The sequence below is a fragment of the Bombus vancouverensis genome, chromosome 8 (genome assembly GCF_051014615.1).
Source record: "Bombus vancouverensis nearcticus chromosome 8, iyBomVanc1_principal, whole genome shotgun sequence".
In the NCBI taxonomy this organism is placed as follows: Eukaryota; Metazoa; Arthropoda; class Insecta; order Hymenoptera; family Apidae; genus Bombus; species Bombus vancouverensis.
Window position 1 is genome coordinate 13,542,954 of NC_134918.1, and position 20,515 is coordinate 13,563,468.

General features: G+C 33.3%; 3 protein-coding genes across 10 annotated transcripts; 1 reads left to right on the top strand and 2 right to left on the bottom strand.

Moving 5' to 3' along the window:
• Nucleotides 1-337: 337 nt before the first annotated feature.
• Sac1 (phosphatidylinositol-3-phosphatase SAC1) lies at nucleotides 338-4,197 on the bottom strand. The gene is made up of 9 exons (XM_076620631.1): nucleotides 3,547-4,197; nucleotides 3,342-3,433; nucleotides 2,927-3,267; nucleotides 2,733-2,844; nucleotides 2,299-2,645; nucleotides 1,842-2,219; nucleotides 1,593-1,760; nucleotides 1,220-1,516; nucleotides 338-1,026 (listed from the first exon to the last, which is right to left on the bottom strand). The coding sequence occupies exons 1-8, from the start codon at nucleotides 3,582-3,584 to the stop codon at nucleotides 1,238-1,240; spliced, it is 1,755 nt and encodes a 584-aa protein (XP_076476746.1). The 5' UTR covers nucleotides 3,585-4,197; the 3' UTR covers nucleotides 338-1,026; nucleotides 1,220-1,237.
• Nucleotides 4,198-4,579: 382 nt separating this feature from the next.
• Mdh1 (malate dehydrogenase 1) lies at nucleotides 4,580-7,079 on the top strand. Its single transcript, XM_033332434.2, has 5 exons — nucleotides 4,580-4,802; nucleotides 5,151-5,346; nucleotides 5,811-6,133; nucleotides 6,214-6,591; nucleotides 6,671-7,079. The coding sequence occupies exons 1-5, from the start codon at nucleotides 4,800-4,802 to the stop codon at nucleotides 6,770-6,772; spliced, it is 1,002 nt and encodes a 333-aa protein (XP_033188325.1). The 5' UTR covers nucleotides 4,580-4,799; the 3' UTR covers nucleotides 6,773-7,079.
• On the bottom strand, nucleotides 7,067-20,359 carry Ufd4 (ubiquitin fusion-degradation 4-like). Of its 8 annotated transcripts, none has more exons than XM_076620627.1 (22): nucleotides 20,040-20,359; nucleotides 19,400-19,449; nucleotides 19,090-19,229; nucleotides 18,783-19,017; nucleotides 18,376-18,716; nucleotides 17,242-18,295; nucleotides 16,938-17,060; nucleotides 15,823-16,216; nucleotides 15,560-15,595; nucleotides 15,095-15,361; nucleotides 13,526-14,986; nucleotides 13,153-13,439; nucleotides 12,549-12,809; nucleotides 12,267-12,474; nucleotides 11,873-12,073; nucleotides 11,493-11,740; nucleotides 11,201-11,371; nucleotides 10,913-11,128; nucleotides 10,591-10,835; nucleotides 9,903-10,473; nucleotides 8,733-9,769; nucleotides 7,067-8,648 (listed from the first exon to the last, which is right to left on the bottom strand). In XM_076620627.1, the coding sequence occupies exons 3-22, from the start codon at nucleotides 19,227-19,229 to the stop codon at nucleotides 8,366-8,368; spliced, it is 7,779 nt and encodes a 2,592-aa protein (XP_076476742.1). In that variant the 5' UTR covers nucleotides 19,400-19,449; nucleotides 20,040-20,359; the 3' UTR covers nucleotides 7,067-8,365. The 8 variants fall into 8 exon arrangements, with proteins under 8 accessions (XP_076476742.1, XP_076476743.1, XP_076476741.1 ...); XM_076620628.1 differs by having other exon boundaries at nucleotides 11,201-11,359; nucleotides 20,040-20,358; XM_076620626.1 differs by having other exon boundaries at nucleotides 11,493-11,749; nucleotides 20,040-20,358.
• Nucleotides 20,360-20,515: the final 156 nt, after the last annotated feature.

Sequence of the window (20,515 nt, forward strand, 5' to 3'; positions counted from 1 at the left end):
AACATGTAGATTGAACACCAAAGCAAATACGAGACGCCTCTACCTCAAGGTAAATAACAATTCCCTAATTGCTGCTGAATTTATATAATAGATAGACTGAGAAACGTTGGATGTTTAATTAATAAATCAACATTTGTATTCCAAAATCATTTAACATTAAAGTAATAAATGGAATTATAATGAAAATCGATGCAACTATTCTTATCTATTCCCATTACAACTATAAGAATACGTCACATGTACTTTCAAGAAAAAAACTAATTTATTATAATAGATCAAAGATATTAAGTGGATAGATACTTTACTATGAAAATTAGTTTCTAAATATTAAAAAATATTCTTTTACCGGAATATCCCCCGATCTTTTATTATAATTAGAATGACTATATGAAATTGTAACTGATAATTATTACAGTCCTATGATACATTACAATCTTATAAACATTACATACTTTGGTTCGATATTGCCTACAAAATTGTCAGAATACATAACACTCCATGTCTTAGAATGCAATCCGTTCTTTTAACTAGGGATTGTGGCATTTACACATTATGAACAATCATTAAGATTGTATTACTTGTTAAAACCTGCTTTTTTTCATTAAAAGACGTATTAATTTATTACTAACTTCGCTTCGATTTTGCTTACATTGCAAATGCATATATATTACATGCCGTCAGGCACCTGCAATAAACAGAATTTCAAATAGTGTATATTGCAGGTAATCTATGGACGGTAGATACTAAATGCTATATGCGAATTGATTTTATATACGAGAAAATGTTACTCAAAAAACTCTTTACAATACTTTACTACATTTTTTTAAAACGTGTCAAACTAAGTGAAGAAGGAATGAGTAGTATTCCTTACACCTTATTCTACTTGAAAATGCGAGAGCATTAACAATATCTCAATTAGAAATATCAACTACACTCTTAATCTATATATATATATGTACATCAATAAGAACACATTTGCCCCATTTCACTACATTTACCTCATTTGTAATATTAGAACTACGATTTCTGGAACATAAAAATGCGAGAATACATACGTAAAGTTAGATTTTACAAATCTAAATATTAGATTGCCCTGTTGCTTTTTCAAACGAACGTTAATACTTTATGATACGAAAATGTAATAAAAACTTAGATGGTGAAAAATAACAAGAAATTTGTAACGCTTCTCAGCTTAGAAATATTATATAATATATGCTACCTGAATCTAAAAAATTTTTTAAAGTAGCTTAGGTTTATCCACGTATTGTTTGCCGTGATGGATAATAGTTGCAAATGTACCAGCTACCATAGCACCCCAAAATAGCATATACAACAAAATTTCAGTAGTATATCTCGAAGGCAAAATTACGTGAGCAACCAACATGGATGATGCAACAAGGAGTACCAAAGGGAACGTAGCATAACGCCAATTCCTTTCCGATTCCAAAGGACATTGAAGTAACGTACATTCACCATCTTGTACAATGTAGCGACCCAAGAATAAGTCCAATGAATCCTGTTAAATGAATATATTGTAACTTATCATATGCAAACAAAAATGAGAAATCTTTGAGGAAAAAAAAGTTACATACTTGTCTATAACCGTCGGTGAAATTATTTTTATAGTATCTTGTTAAAGAATTCAAACCATCTCTGATTGCACCCAATTTAGTTCGTTTACCAGTTCGAGTAAAATCTGTCTTCAATGCACCAGTACCTGAGTATTGAACACTTATAACGTCTGCATTGTCAGTCCAAATCTAGAACCAATGTGTTAAAGTTTTATGTGAAATAAGAAATTTGAAATAGAAAAATGAGCACAATTAAAGTTATACTCTTACCCGTTTGAATTGTTCTTCGACGCTAGGATGATCTTCAATCTTTCTAAGGACCTGCAACCTTGGTAACACATCATTAAGAACTTTCTTTGCAATCATACTTTGAACAACATTAGTTCTATCAAGACAATCGATGCAATTGGTACGGAAAACGCCGTCTTGCGCCGATAACAGTGTTCCATCTTCCAACAATAAGAAGTAACCCATCTGTTCTAATTCGGGAGCTAATCGATCGAGTAATACATTTAACCGGTCCCATCTCAATCTTCTACATTCAGCGTGAAAATCAAAACTTTCGTACCGAACGTTCTGATTATTAATTCGTTGTACTACATTGCCGTATGCTTTTTCAAGTACAGCTTCTGGACCACGTTGATCGATCTGTATTAAAATTACGATGTTGGAATTAGAGTAGCCGTGATAAAAATTTAATTTCCTTCAATTCTGTTTATCAACTTACTAAATTTATCAATATTTGCTTCCCATAATGAAATATTTGAGTTTCAAAATGCCGTGCACAGGCAGTTTGATGATCCTCGTGAGTACTCAATTGAGGTTTAGGTTTATATTTCAAATTTGGTGCCTGATACCAGAATAAAGGAATAGACCCTCGCGTTTGTACAAAAGACATGCGATGTCCATTAAATTCAACTAGTTGCTCTGTTTCTACATAATTAGAAACATTACCAGTAGTGTCTATGCCACGTGAAAACAACCTTGTTCCTGCACGATGCACACTTCGTCTAGATACTACACCCAAATTAAATGATGTACTACCAGTTACAGTAATAGTATTTAATGATACAACTAAAGAAACATTAAGGAAGATATATATGTGTATATGTATATATCTATATAGTGTATTCTTTTCTTTCCTTTTGCTTGCAAGGATACATCCATGAATAATAGGCAGACAAAATTTATATTGCTCAGGCCTTGATGTTAGGTCTTGCAGGAGATAAGCATTCCATACAAATCTAAGGTCTGCCCTGTCATGAAGTGGCATCTGTTTGATAGGAAAAGACATAATCTATCATCAAACAACAACAACAATATACAGTGATAAAAGTGATAAAAATAATGATAACCTGTAAAAATTCAGGAGGGGTGTTTTGAAGTCTTTGCATTGTATGACTGAGATCGTATGTGTAACTAAAATAAAAATAAGGTGTATTTAATACAGATTTAATCATTTCTACATATGTCGAATTGTTTTGCACTTGTTTTTCACTAAGATGTAATGAAGATTTAGTATAGGGTATAACATCTGTCGAAACTAGTTTAAAAATCTGATGACCAGCTATTGTTCCAACTTCTGCAGCATCTGTTATCACTATAAGATATCGGCACGCTAATAGTCTTATAGTTCCTACTATACCCCATATCTTTCTACGACTTGCAGTTGATGGAATTTGACTAGCTGTACCAGCTGAAATATGAATGAAATACTTAGGAAATTTATCTTACAATAATATCAAATGCAATCTACATGTCATTAATTACCTTGCATATAAATTTGCTGACTCACTCTATCAACTACAAGCAACACTTTAGTTCCAATAGGTTCTACATAAAACTTTTCAGGTGTTATGTATCTGAAAAAACAATCAATTATCAATATAGTTAAGGAGTCACCACATGATCCTTGACTCTGACTAACTATTAATTATTTAATTTCACTAAAACAAGATGTAAGAATGATACTCACAAATATAATTTGTCATATACATCTGTGTGTAACTTCATATTGTTACCAAGTATTTTCTACAATGCGTATTATGAAAATACAAATTAACAAAAAAATTAAATACAACACAAGAGAAAAAATAATCTATAATGACAATAAAAATTATGATCTGTACATATACGCGAAGTAGATTATGATGTAAACTTAGCTAGACATTAATTATCAAACTGTTGTCAACTTAATCTTTGAATTAGCATGTTCAAACTTTGGCAAAATCGGAGTAACCTCCGCACTTATCTAGTCTCTCTTATTCTTCACGACACGATCCACTATACACTATACTTGACTATACAGTGCTGCTATTCCATGAGCGTAGCAGATGTTGAAATTTTAGGTTGTCATAGTAGCCAACATTTTCTTGTTCATGTCATCGATAACATCACCTCAATGAATAAATATGTATTTAACATTCTGCTTCGGTAAAAATATCTTGATCAAATAAAGTAGTAACTCTTAATATATATGTGCATATCAATGTATGTAGATTTGCAATTAATCAAAACGAAATTTTTAAACGAAAAATATAAAAACTCATGAATAAAATTCCAATATCATGTTGAAATTATATACCATGGTATCCGTGTATACTCAGTATTTAGATGGGGAACTCACGCCACTAACTTTAATAGATTATTGACTCTGTAATACTGCTAAATAGATGGCAGCAACGTATATTAAATTCCGATTGGATACTGTGCTGAAATAAATTTTTGAACTTCTACGTGATACCTGTAAATATTATGCAACAAAATTTTACATATAAAGTGTGACATTGAAATAAAACGAAAATAAATGTTTATTTCATATTTCTTATTAATAGGTCTCTAATTTACTAAGCACGCACGAAGCCCTAAGTATATTCACATATACGGAAATAAAAACAGCGAGAATTTAGTTTGTATATTATTTCTAATAAAATATTTACATTTTTGGATAATAATGTTATATTAATCATGTAAAAGATTGCGTCTTTTTTATATACATTATATAATTTATAAATTAAGTACTGTAACGTTCTTATCGATTGAAATATGGAATAACATAATTAGAATACTTGGCCTCCAGTACTATCAGTCGAATTGAAATCTATCTTCCAGTTCAGTCGTCATTACACCAATCATTTTAATTGACCTCAATCAGTCCTGGAGAGTTCGATAAGCGTCTTCAGTTCTGTCATTTGAGAACGATATTATTATAGGAAATCAGCGTAAAAGATGGTAAGTCTTAAGAACTATGTTAATTGTTTTATATTGTAAAAGTAATGGAAGATGTTTTAAAACTTAATATTCTATGTAACATAATTGCTTAACCTACATTCGACCTTGAACAAGTTTCAAAGCATTACTGCTTTCAATTTACTATTTATCAATTATTGTAACATACTATACTGAATGAAACCACCTGTATTAAGGGAACTATTATTTAATAATGATATAAGAGTTCAAAATGAAATAATATATAGAAACTTATTATTATATTTATGATTGGAAATTGAAAATATTATTAGTTAAATTTTTAAAAATATATGTCCATGCGAATAATTTATGTTTTTTTTCATTTTTTAGAGCGAGCCAATAAATGTGGTGGTTACGGGAGCTGCAGGGCAAATTGCATATTCTTTATTGTACCAGCTTGCTGCTGGTTCAGTTTTTGGTCCAAATCAACCAATAAATCTTCGTTTATTAGATATTCCTGTTATGATGAAAGTATTGGATGGAGTAGTTATGGAATTAGAAGACTTAGCTCTTCCACTTCTGAAAGGTAAAATTATATAAATTTAATAAATATAAATTTATGATTAAGAAATTATTAACAATGTAAAAATTTAAAGCATACTAGAAAAAATATATAAACATTTTTTAATTGAATGTCTTAGGAAAATTGTTGCACATCCGATAAATAGAACCCACAAAATTATATATTGATAAAAATATAAAAATAATATATAGAATATATAAATCATAAGATTATGATACAAAAGTAAATTTATAAGATTTCTTTCTCATGATTTATTTTATATGATAAATAAGAACATACAAATTCATAAGATCATATAATTTGTAATGTAATTATGGGCAAAAAACATTATGTAACATCGGTGTTATGTAAGAAACTAAATCATATTTTTAAGTCACTTTCTTATTTTAATAAAAATGCATTATATATTTATACACAAATATATCCTTTTTTATATTTTATTTACTGTATGAACTTTTTACTTGTAGAAGTTGTTCCTACAGCTGATCCAAATGTAGCCTTCAAAAACGTAGCTGCAGCCTTTCTTGTTGGAGCAATGCCCCGAAAAGAAGGAATGGAGAGAAAAGATCTCCTAGCTGCTAATGTAGAAATTTTTAAAGTTCAAGGAGAAGCTCTAGACAAACATGCTCGAAAAGATGTTAAGGTCTTAGTTGTTGGCAATCCTGCTAATACAAATGCCTTAATTTGTTCTCATTATGCACCTTCTATTCCAAAGCAAAATTTTACTGCTATGACTAGATTGGATCAAAATCGTGCTCAAGCAGCTTTAGCAGCACGACTAAATGTACAGGTAATTAGTTTCAACGTTATATTAAGCATAAATATACTTCTACTTGAAAAGTAAATGAATAATTTAATATTTCTAAATAGGTTGATAAAGTAAAAAATGTTATTATCTGGGGCAATCACAGTTCAACTCAATATCCTGATGCAGCTCATGCTACTGTAACCCTTCAAGGTTCCACTAAGCCAGTGCCTTCAGCCATAAACAATGATAACTGGTTAAATACTACTTTCGTGGAAACAATTCAAAAACGTGGTGCAGCTGTGATAGCTGCTAGAAAAATGTCATCTGCAATGTCAGCTGCTAAAGCAGCTGGAGATCACATGAGAGATTGGTGGTTGGGTACCAAACCAGGAGAATGGGTTAGCATGGGGGTGTTGTCTGATGACAGTTATGGAATTCCAAGAGATATTGTGTTCTCTTTCCCAGTTACTATAGAAAATGGACAATACAAAATTGTTCAAGTAAATATTTTTTTATATCATCTTTTATATTTATACATACTTTGGAAACAAAACAATTACTTACACTGATTCTTTTCAGGGACTTCCAATCAGTGACTTTGCTAGATCAAAATTAAATATTACATCCAAAGAATTAGAAGAGGAACGTGCAGAAGCAAATAATGTGCTACACAAAAAGTGACTAAAATCAGTAAAGTATGGTACTGAGAGTGATTTACTTGTTTCAGCAAAATTATAAAGAATAAAAAAAAATTTTTAATGGTATGAATTGTGATATGTAATATACTATGGTTATGGCCGTATGAAATTCATGGTTTTAAGACACAATATGTTAGTAGTATATATTGATGATACATGATGTGGGATCTAATGAGATATCTATACATCTTTCCTAACTAGTACAGGAATTGTTAAATACATATGTTTATATTCATAAACTGTATAAAACATATAACAAATTATATTGAAAAACATGTTATAGTTTATAACGTTTTTTTTCTTTTATTCTTTCCCCAAGAATCAATAATAATTTATATTACAGTAATAGTAACTATTTCTCATATTGATATCATTAATCAATCTTTTCACATTTATATTATTTTCATATCTTCTTCTAGACACTATTATTACAAGTATACTGATTTCCGCCTATAATTATAATTATTGAGTGAGCATTAAGTAGCATATTGTACAAAGATGCAGAGTGCTCAGCTTGCCAAGTCTTTATAACATTTTCATCAAAATGCTTTCAATCATTTTATATCTTCTTTTTCGTTTATTATATTTAGACACTAGCGCGTCTTTATAAACATGGTGATGCATTGATATTTAGTTAAAAGAACAAATATTTGAAGCTGTGAAAATTGGTCTAGATGCTAAAAAACATCGTTTTCATTGTGATTGATAAAAACTTAGCACTTTGCACAAGTCAATTTTGATTCACATCTTATACGTTTTTATAACGCTGTATACATATATATGAGAGACATTCTGATAAAGAAAATAAAACTTCCATTAAAGATACCCCCTTTTCTTTTTTACATATGAATTATTTTCCAAACACGACAATATTCCATAAAGAAGACGATACGAACATTCGTTTTAAAATGAGGAACTGTAAAGTTTTTGTTCCACTTGATAATATACTTGAAAACACTCGCATAAATTACATTTGTTGAGAAAATACAATTTCTATTGTATCCGGACAAAATTTATAATATAGTTGTAGCCAATACCTGGAACGGATAACCTATGCTATTAAATTGTAAGTTAACTTTTTACATTAAATAAGCATTTGATATCATACTGCAGTGCATATCACAATATTAATTTAAAGATCATTTTACTCTATAAGAGACTAATATCAGTTCAAACAATAAAACTTAAACGCATAACATAAAGTAGTAAAGAAATAATTTGTTATCTGTTAAATTATAGATATTTATCAAAATAGACAAATTTAAACATATTAACAAATAGCATTAAATATTTAAATATTTATGATACATTATGAATTCTTATTAATTTTTTTTAAATAATTTTGGATATTATAAATATTTCCGTTCCAGGATGCACTAAATTGTTTTTGTAAACCTATACTGATTGTTATTAAACAATTGTTTTAGCTTTTTGTAAATAACATCAAGACCAAACTCGACTTTTGCGTATAGATTACACAATACAATCTGTGGAGCAAAGTTCGATTCGCTCATTTTAAGAGCGAATATTTCTTACTGCGTTATCGCAGCAGTTCCTTGCCTGAGCAGAAACGAGATTAATTTAAGTGAAATCCTCTCTCTCTAGTTGCTGCCAAGAGTCTTTCTTTAAGTATTTCTTCAGTAGGATATTCTGGTAATTTTAAATAATGAACACAGGTGTTAACAGAGGGATAACCACCTGAACCAGCATCTACTTTCCGCACAACGGTCAATCTAGGATGTAAATTACATAATCCCCCAGGAGGTAAAGCTGAACATCCAGTAGCAAATTGTAAGAAAGCCTTCCTTTCAGGACCAGTCAATGAAAGTAGAACATTGACAAATCTTTGGAAACCAGGACTGAAGCAGTAAAAAAGTATATTCTATTTAGTAAATTAGATTGTGCAATAGTTAGTTATCTACATGTATTTCGAATATCCTTACCTTTCTCTTGTGTAACCTAGTTTTGGCTCAGTATAATTTAGCAGATCCTCTCTGGTCCATTGTGGGTTTTGTTCTCCACAAAGCATAGCCCTTACTTCTTCCGGACTGAAAGCATGAAGTTTTTCCATTGGGAAGACTTTTGAAAAACCAGATTTAAACGATTCTAGTTGTCTTGAAATTCCTCCATCAAGACAGAAATTAATTGTCGTCTCAGCATATTCTCTTGCATTTTCCATAGTAACTGAAATCTCCGCACCTCCTTCTATTAATTCTACCTGATTATATGCAAAGATTTTGGAACTTGGAGAATATGTCATAGTTAAAGACAAATCTTCAATAGGCACTGACATTCCGGATGAATGAGTAATATTTAATGTCGTTTCTTCGTCGGTAGAATTACGACCATCGGAAAGCGTTCTATCACGTTTGGCAATTGCCGTTTGTACCTCTTTCAAGAATTCACCTCTTACTGGATCGACAAGTACTAGATCTTCAATATCCAATAATCCAGCATACCAAGAAGCTGGTTCTAACGAAGAGTATGCTGTATCTGCTTCACCCTCTTCGGATATAAAGCTACTCGACATACTTGAAGATATACTTTCTTGTGTTACACCACTAAGACCAATCTTTTCATTTACATTGTTTGTGATGTCTCCATGACACATTAATTTTAGGAAAGGACGGGATAATGGTAAATCTACTAATCTATTATCCTGCAAAACTTTTGCCAAGAACACGCCCAAAAACCAGAAATATCGAATAGCACGATCACAAGCTGCAGAATCTTGTGGTAACGGAGCAGGAAACAGTCCACTCGGTCGAGTTACATAATATCCCGGAGGTCGAACCTGATCTCCAGAAACTCGAGATTGATCCGTATCAGGCGAGTTTTCATCATCACATAACCATAAACCTAAGTCTTTACGTTGTAATTCAGCAGCAACTAGTGCAAAGAACTCTAATGTTGGTCCAAGACCAGTTCCTTCTTCGCCCACAAATTCCACTTCTAGTATACTCTTCCGACTTGCATGTACCTATTATACATAACATACCTATAATACCTATACTTATACCTATAATACAATACAATTTTTCTATCTTTTCTTCTAGTAGAAATAATATATTATACTGTAAACACTAAATTTAATTATTGAATTATTAACTTACCTTCATTACTTGTTCTGCCCAGTCTAATAGTTTCTCTCCCCTAGGTACACTAACTCTTTCGTGTTTAAGTCTCCCAACGCGGAACTCATGAATGTCATCACGTCGTGGGCTTAAACCTGGTGCTCTTTGTCTTTCAAGAACAGCATCTCTTTGTGTTTGAAGCCACACAATGGATCGCGAGGCTCCGAAGGCAGTACAACTAAAGTACAATCGTCTAGTTTCAAAGGGTAATAAAAATGGACAACTTCTTGCTAGTTCTTCGCACCAATTTGGTAGAGCCCCAGCAGCTAATGCTAAAGGATCTTGAATTTGTTGTACTATCTTGTTTGTAATTTTCTTTGAAGTAAAGTCATCTGGATGAACCCAACATGTTGATTCCTCAAGTTCTCCATAATCGATGTGTTTACCATCATCATGAGTAGTGCTTAATACATAAACATGCCTCAATAGTTGCAATACATCCTCTACACTACATACTGAAGAATTTTGTGCTGTATTACGAGAATATAATGTAACAACTGGTGTTGCTCTTCCAGATGATTCTTCGTCCTTTGCTTCTTTATATATTATACTATAAAAAAGCATAGTATGTAATTTATTATTATTATTATTATTACTTATTATTATATATTTACGTAGTATGTAAATATTTAATTTTTTATAATACATTAAAGAATAAATATATTACGTGTAAGTTGGTTCCCATATTCTTCTTAATTTTTCTTGTCGACTACCCAATTCTGTCAGTTGCATTAATTCTTGTACTTGTTGGAAAATACTGGCGTGTGGTTCTGTAAGAGCTAGTTCAACATCTGATACCCCAGGAAGGCCTGGTCCCTTTAGTGTTAAAGAAAGTTTCGGCATTGGCAATGAGCCTGAGCGTGTATTTGACTGAGTTTCACTACCAGGTGGTGGAATCTCCAAATCAGTGGTCTATAAAATATTTCATAATATAAACAAAATTATTATTATTATCATTTAAGTCTCTTAAACTTTTTTACTCAACTAACCTGATTAATATTAGTTCGTCCAGGCCGTGGATCAAAGGCAGGAATCAGAGCAGAGAATTGCCGTTTCAAAACAAACTCATCATCCCACGCACGTCTCTTACTATTTTGAGGAGTTTCTTCTTCCACAAACGCTGCTAGAAGATTACGACTTACCATTACATCTTCATAATCACCATCACAACCCTCTCCTTCTTCTTCATTTTCTTCATCATCTTCCTATAAAAATAGGACACAAAAAATAAATATTCATTCCTTTACATTAAAGTAAAACAATCCTTCCTAACGTACTTCTTGATCATTTTCATCATTGTCTTCTTCTTCTTCAAGGACGCCATCTTCATCGTCTTCTAATTCAGTCAAAAGAGTTGGTCCACCTGTTGTTCTACCTCCACTAGCACTAGAACTTGCAATACCTCCGCAAGATTCCAAAAAATCTTCAAGACTAACCTGTAGCCATAACTGCTTATTACATTATATAGAATGATGTATTTTACTTTAAATTCTATATTCATGGTATATAATAAATATTATTTCACAATAAAAACATTTTTTATATAATTTCTTGGATACTAAGCTTTACCTGTTCACTATCACTACTTGTACTAGTCAATGACATTGTAAGTGCTTGTCCTAGGCCGGGTCCAGTCGTTGTCGTAACACCACTACCAGCTACTTGACCACTGCTGGTTAAACTTGGATAACTTTGAGCAGTACTAAGTAAACCTCCAGGAAAATTAGGACTCAAAGCAAGTCGAACTAAACTCGATACAGAATTAGGTCCACGTGAATTTGAACCAGCATTAGAATTGGAAGCAATATGTTGCCCACCTGTAGGTCCTAAAAAATTTTATTAGTAACTTATATGGCTAATTTATTAGAAAATACAAGCATTATATAAAATACAATTAAAAGAATTATTAATATGCAAATACTATTAAGCAACAATACATAGACACAAACCCAATGTTCGTCTTCGCGCCATTGCAGTGAAGGTTTCTAATAAACCAGATGCAGTTGTTGGTTCCAAAGTATTGTTAGCATCAGAACAAGCAAGGTTAGGAACAGACACAGACATAGGATTGGTAACAACAACAGGACATCCACCTGTCGTATTTTGTGTAGATGAGCTAGCTTCTTTGTCCCGACTACATTCTTTGGCAGCTAGTTTAGAGGAAACATGATTGTAAATAACAAAAAAGGAGCAAAAAATACACTCCTTCATAAGTGAGTTATAAAAACTTTAGTGTAGGATTAGAACTTTACATTGCTTTATTTCACAGTTATTTTATATTAAAAAAAAAAAAAAAATAAACAGAAAATGAGGTATATAAACCAAGATTAATAATTATCATACCATCAGTAATTCCAGAGTGATGCCTCTGAACAGATTTAATCCTTAACGAATTCTCTTCTAGTTCACCTGACACACTGATTCTAACAGGCACTAAACTAAGTAATTCTCCACTCAAAAAGCTATTAGTATTATTGCGTAATCTGTCGGCTCCTTCTCTGACACGATCCAACACTTCAGTAGCTTCAAGACTCAATAGGCCTGACCCTGGCTGTAAAAATATTTTAAATTTAAATGAGTTGTAAACATTAGACAATTATCTTAATAAGTGTGTGGGTGTCATACCTTATTTCCTCGCACAGTTGCAAAAAATGGTTTTGAACTACTAGATGCTCGATTGCTGTTACTATTGGCAGAACAATCAGTGTTAAGAGCGAGACTCTCAACAATTGTTGCCAGATCACTTGTTACAGTAGTGTCAGGCCTGGGATGTAATACAACAGACAATTCGCTTGTTGAATTTGCCCCACCTTCACCAGTTACAGCAACAACCGCTTCAGCGCGAGCAACCGACAACACATTTTCAGCTATCGACTCAACGGCTTGCTGTTTATTATAAATACAAAATTGACACTATATTAGGTGAATTATTTTTTACTCTAATTAATAGTAGCATGTCTTAATGCTTTAGGTAAAATGTAATTAAAACACGCATATGATCACGTATACTGCAGAGCTGGAAAGATGACTTACCGAGACGACACGTCACGCATTGCTATATTGCATTTGTATGTGTAACGCTTTCAGCCAATACACGTTAATTACCTTAACGTTTGTGTTGAGTTTATACAAAATAACTAATCAGACCCACATTCTTTATGCTAGTCTTCTTTCCAGCTCTGCATTATATATAAATGACATATAAAATGATAAATATTTTAAATTATACCTTAACTGCTAAATTATCTGCACTTGCTGCTTGATCTGTAGAAGCTACTGAACCACGTATTGCAGTATCGGTACAATCTGGTAAACTAGGAGTACTACTGGATTTTCGTCCTGTTAAAACTCCGCCACCATTTTTACTTTTTGTTCCACTATCCGTATCAAGACCGGTACCAACTAATCTTAAGTCGTATTTTCCTTCTGCACCCATTCTATAAGAATTAGAACCACCGTGATCCCATGTTACATCTATCCAACCATTGTGTAATTCCCCTGTTACTGTGCCTTCTCCTGAAATAATAAAGAAAATCTATTAATTCAAATACTAATTGAATAAAAACATTTGATCAATAAATTTCATTTTGTTATAAACATACCAGGTGGGACACCATCTTGATCTCTCCATTTCCAGTCCAAACCTCTAGCCACTCTAGCGCCAGCGACTAAATGACGAAGAACTTGAGCTTTAATTAATCTTCGTTGTTTTCGAACTCCAGCTTCAGCTTCTCTAGCTGCACGTCCCAAATCTTCACAAACCCCAGTAACTTCTCCATAAACTTCAAATCCAGATACAGATAAATAATGTGTTTGACCAGAAGCATTCTTTCCAATTTGTTGTAATCTTAAATGACGCCAGCCCTGTGTTTCATCGGCTGGTGGCTCCAATGTCCAACTAGCTGTACTACCAGGCTCATTCAATGACGAATCATCTACATGAGCGTATAATGTTGTCCAAATAATACCATCCTTTGATGCTTGAAACATCCAATTCCGCAAGGCACTTCTACCATAGCCTCTTGCATGCCTCAATGTGTAAGCGCTTGGAATAATCCAAACTCCTAAATCAATCGAAAACCATGCACGCCTATCATCATTTGTATGACAGTTTAATGCTGATGGGTCTCGACTTAAGATATCTTCAAGGTGGCCATATGGAAGATTTCTTCCATTACTCGATGTAACGACGACTAAACCATATTGACCAGGATTAACCCATTCGGTACAAGTTTTTGCATTTGTACCAATCCAATACAACAATCCATTTTCATCAAAATCATACTGATATTTAAAAGTTATCCTATTTCTATCTTTTAGTTTCTTAACAAATGTAAACGTTGACCTATCGTGATCATGCCATTGCTTTGCTACCATTTTCAATAAATGGTTTTCTAATTGTTGTATAGTACTTAATGGTTCCATTTTTAAACTTCGACCAGACCTATCAATTAAAGAACTTTCACCAGTTGCCTTTTCCAGTCGAAAACGCAATCTTCTTGTTAAAATTTGTAAGCCATAACCTGAACCTGGTGTATCATACAAATAAACAGGTAATTTTTCAATAGATTCTAAAACTGAAACCAACTTATGGACTAGAATTTTAGCAGAATTATGCTCTTTATTAGCGTCTTTTGAGTGAAAGCAGTTTTTAAATACTGCTATTCTTTGCATCCTGAGTTTTGTTGCTCGTAATGTAGGTGGTTGTGGTCCTGGTGGAGCTGCTAATAATGAAAGTAAAGTTTGCACAAGCCCGCTAGAATGAAGTTCGTATGCAGAAACTCTCCCTTCCTCGTTTAATAAATCTTTAAGTTCTTCCAGTGCACTTTGTAGTATATTACGCCATTCTCGATTTCCCGATTGTTGTTTTTGGTAAGCTTTTTCTATTTGACTAACAATAGCTCCTAGTTTAGCAACTACTCCACGTGGCTGCGCTTGGGCAGCCTTAAAATAACATTCATAAATATCCTGAGCTTGTACTTTAACTTTTTGTTTAATAGCTTCAATTTTAGATCTCAATCTTTTTCCTCTTTTACCAGCCCAACCTGCTGCAAATTCTGGACCTAAAAATAGAAGATAATAAAATATTTATTTTTTGTAATAAAGTACTAAACATTAACATTAATATTAATTTATTCATATTAGTACATAAATAAACACTGAATACTTACCCAAACTTGTTTCTGCTGTAAAGGAATGCTTAGTACCACGATTTGATTCAAAAATAAATCCTGGTAAGTCTTCTCGTAAAATTGTTGCTTGTTGTTGACCATCGCTATTATGTATGCACAATTCACTCTCTTTTCTACTAGATAATGCCCAATTTCCTACCACTAGACGGGTCGTACCAGGACGTGAAAGTACAGGTTGACTCACAGAATTTGGTTTAACTTGACTTCGCGCTCTTTGTAATTTTTCCAAAAACTCGCCACGGTTTTCTGCAAAGTATACATTCTAGTAATTGATACAGTTAGTAAAACTGCAAGTGATGTAAAGATTTTTAATGAACCAAATAATGTTGTGGCAGAGAATGTTTAAGTCATGCAGAAATAAAGGAATCTCCATGCAACTGATGATGTACATTGAAAGGCAGGATAGCGTGCACAACTAGGAAAGTTGAACATGTGTGTACCTACCTTCAGTGGTAAGCGACTCTGTGTTCCTCCCCTTTCCTGTAGGCAGTTAGTAAAACCAGTTATTTACTACACTATTCCCCTCGCGGAAGTTAATCACAAATGAAAACGATATAACATAAAAATGTGGTTCCAACAGAGTCAGTTTATCTGTCGCGAAGGGTGTGTGAGGGTGAAAAGAATACTTCAACAAGAAAGATAGTGGCAAGATGGACGAGACATAGGTGATGAATTTTGTGTCGATATTAAAAAAGGGAAGAACGCACCTGATGTGTCTGTTCCGCCTTCTGGACTGCCACTAGAATACATCGTTGCTAATTTTCCATCGAGTATAAATCTAAACCATCCATTACTTCCATTTGATAGTTCTAAAGCTGCTGCATCAGACCAGACATATAAGCAATCACGACCTCTACAAATACACCAATCTCTCCAATGGTAAGCTCTTCCAATTAAAAGTTCTCTCGCATCTTCCATTCTTTGTTCTTCAGATTGATTTGATTCTGCTTCTGGTTCTGGAACAGCCTCTTGTGGTCCAGCCAATGCAGCAACTTTTGAAAAGACTCCCAAACGAGCAAAATGTTCTAGAAATTCATCTTTGCCTTTTATCATCAAATCCTGTATCATTTGCAAAACCACTAAGTGTCCATCCTCATCCTCCTATTAAGATTAAAATAAAGATGTTGTAAATACAATCCTTTATAAATATTGAAAGTCCAATTAAGTCAAACAAAGATTTCTGGTCTTCTTTTTCTTAGTTTAATACAAAATAAATACTGCACAATTTCTTATAGAACATATCTATAGTCCTTTTATTCAGTCATACTTTGTATGGCACGAATATAACAGCACAAATTTATTTATGAGCAAAATGATTACGCGATCCATTGAAATCACAAGCAAATGCCCATTAATCCCATCAGCAGCAGGCAGACAGTCAATAGAAGTGGACAACCAGCTTCGTGTCTAATCTATCATAATTAACACCTGTTTAGAGCAATTTCACTGGCCATTCACTGAAAGATCTGTGTGTCCTTCACTGTTATTATTTACAAAATTTGTACCTTAATGATCTTCTTACATCACATTTTATGCTAGAGAACAAATTGCACGTTGACTCTATATATTAATGCACATGGCACTTTTTGGTATTTATATGCAATGTAAAAAAAATTTTCTCAGCAAAGGAATATAAAACATGCGCATATTTGTTAGATCTCACCCTTTATACGAATTGTGTCATAAATACATTATGTTAATAGTAAATGAAATCTTTGCATAATTATTAATGAGATCAGTAAAAAGTGGGATTTACAAATAGCATGTAAGGGGCACAAAGGACGTTTCAACTAGAGACTGGCAAACATACAACAGACGTTACCGTCTTATCAACAATGTAGTTCAGGGAACTGGAAGACTTGCGCGATGCGAGACAACGCAATTTTGGGCCAATTATCGGCTTGAGAGGCGGAGGTGGTGGTGATGGTGCTTTTATCTCAAGCTCCTGTGAACAATCTTAACTAAATCACTAGCATTGTCTGTTTTGCTGCCTGTCTGCCTGCATGAATACTAAAGATTTTAAAACATTGATTATACTATCTTATATCAATCTCGCAGGGTCTTAAAAAGTTTGTATAAACTAAAAAAGAAAAAATAAATTTATATAAAAAATATTGTATGTTTACCTCATTGTCCAGTACATTGGCAATTACTTCTACAAGCATAGCACCACAGCTTCCCATTCTATCAGAACCACATGTTTCAATAAGTAATTCTGGTTGAATATAATGCACCATCTTCCTGATTAAACTTAAACTGGCTTTCCTAATGCTTGGCAACATAGATGACTGAAATGTTGCACAGAATACTGGCAATAATCTTTTCAAGTATACTGGAGCCATTTCAGGATCACCTTTTGGTTCTGTGAATTCTGCTTCTGTTTCTGGTTTCCTATGTTCTTGATTTGGCAACATCCATTCTCCAGGAGATTGTAATATAGCAGCAACTTCTCTGTGACCTTCATCTACACGTTCTCTTGCTTTATCCAATGGCGTTTTCCCATCTTCATCTCGCAAATCAGGGTTTGCCCCATGTCTAAGTAATACTTTAGCAATAGCTGGTCTTCCAAAACAAGCAGCATAATGCAGACTAGACGATCTTTGACCTTTATTAACATCTGCTCCTCTATCACACAAGAATTCAACCATTTCTTGAGTTCCGAATGCGGATGCCCAATTAAGCAATGTTTGTCCAACATCATCCATAAAATTAACTCCAATGCCTCCAGAATCTATGGCTTCTATCAACGCATCCGTGTCCTTTGACCGAATGCAATCAATCAACTGTCTGTGAGATTTTTCACCAGCGCTTTCTGGGCGCCTAAAACGTGGTAACACGGGACCGGATGGACCACCGCTTGTATTACGGCCTAATGCTGACCTTCCTTCGAATAGTAAAACTAACAATAAATCAACTAATCTCATGGAATCAAGTGCACATCGTTCATCTCCTTTTAAAGCTTTCTCAATCGCGTCTGGTAGTTCAGAACGTAAGAGGTCATGAGTTATAGATGGTGATCCCCTGCAAAGTGTTGATAGAAGACTAATTATAGTAGAAACAGATGCGCAAGAATTCGCTTCAGGAGTAGGAAGTGTTGTAGCTGTACTAGATGGTGGAGGTGTTTTTGGATTTCCAGAAGTAGTTGCTATTGATGTACCAGGCCCTGCTGCATTTGATAATCTATTGATAAACAGAAATAAAAGGATTATCTTGATACTTCTGAAATAAATATCTGTACAAGATTTATCATAAAATAATACCTATACAAAAGTTCAGAAACTAATCCATGGGAGGCTAATGGAGCAGGATCCGTGTTTCTTCTTGAAAATCTATCAGCCAATGATGCAAAACAACGGAGTGCTCCATCAGCAACATGTGCATCTTCATGTCTAAGTAACATTGATAAAGCTTCAACACAATCTGGCAAAGATTTATCTTGAGGTTCTACTTTCCCACATAAACGGGTCACCACAGCCATTGCTGAATGTAGTGTATCCCTGTGAACAAGAGCCCCATGCTCCCGAATAAAGCATAAAGCACAAGGGAGGCCACCAGCTTCGAGCACAGCACCAGCTTCCCTTGCACAGACAAGTTCTAATGCCTACAATAACATATATGATGAATGTTTTTTAATATTATATTTGAGAACAATCAAATAGTATAATACCTTTATGCATTGTTCAGCTAGGTCCCTACTAGTTCTAGAACCTAATCCAGCTCCAGATAAACGACTGCAAATAGCTTTCACAGCACCTTCCATGGCTATTACTCTGCGTATACATTCTGGTGAAAGATCAAAGTAATATGTAATAGCTCTAGCTGTCACTTCTAAAACACTATCTGGTGCAAGTTCATCCAAAAAAATTCTACATAATGCAGGAAGAAATGTGCGTGGAGGACAGCTAAAATAAAAATATATTTTATTATATTTTATTCAGTTAAAATAATGAACATTAACAATGTTCTCAACATACCATTCAAAGCATCGATCAACATTATCAGACATGAGCAATAACATGCACAATTGCTCTAAAGCAATTAACTGCATGTCTCTTTCATCTCCTTGACCCATACTAAGCCATTCCAATAAAGTTTCAGGATCAACATCGGCCATCTTAATATAAATTATAAAAGATGATCGGTATATAGAAAGTATGAGTCTTAATATACTGCTATATAAATAATATTAAGGAATATGTTTAATACTTATATAATTACAAAGAAATGATATAAAAGATATATATATATTTTTTGTAAATTTCTTTGTTGTATAACAGAACTTACCTTGTAAGTTTTATAGCACCAATTACCGAAGTATACCTCAAACTGACAATCTGGAAACAAAACAAATATATGTCAGAATAAGTTAAGATATATATACATTTAATATTAACATAATATTAATCCTACTTAAAAATGCAAAATTAATAAATGTCATTGGAAAATACCTAAAGCATACTATATTTAATTCACAAAAGACCAATAAGAAATACAAAAAAGAAACAAAAATAAATGTATAAAACTTCTTATGGTATGTCTATATTAAGAATTACATTGACAGCATTCTCCCTCTTCAGTCTCTTTATGGATAATGAAACATAGCTTCTAAAAAAATTCGACTATGTAAATACCAACGTGAATCATCGACGTATTATGGCTAAAGAAATTACGTTATTACAAATAATAACACGTGGTCATAAATTTGATATCGCAAAATTATGCTTGTCGATGAAGTACAAAGAAAGGTGAAAAAAGTTTGTCATGACGACGGCTGTAAGCGTGACACTATTTTAATAACACTGTGTAACCTTCAGGGAATTCAGAGAAGCAGTTGCTGTGCAAGTGCACATTATGAATTCAATATGCCTAAGAAATAATTATCTATAGTTTGGTAAATACAACCTGCTTACACAAGGAAACGTACCGTTGTGCACAGTATTCCATTATTCGGAAGGGGTCAGGTCGCCATCCTTCCAAAGACGTGTCGTTCTTCACTGCGAAAAACAACGTAACAATATCGTCGCGCTTGGTCCGTCAGTGACACGAAAAGTTTATCGCACTAACGGACCAATAAAGCACTCCTCCGCACAAAAAAATCTCACTTTACCCTAATGTCGTAGTATATATTTCGCCATTTACGCGACGTTCAGTATAGTTAGTATATAGTAACTCGCAACTCTCTAAAAGTCGTGTTTTCATAAGTGCGTACGTCGACGAGCGATTACTGGCAGATTTTCATGAACTCTCGCACAATTATGACTGTACGTATACGCGTACGTTGTATATGTATACAACCATGTATGTAGATGGCAGTAGTCATTTAATACGTTGAATGCCAAGGGGGCGCTGCAAGATTTGTAAAAATACATAATTTGAACAAATGTTAATAGTTATAAATCC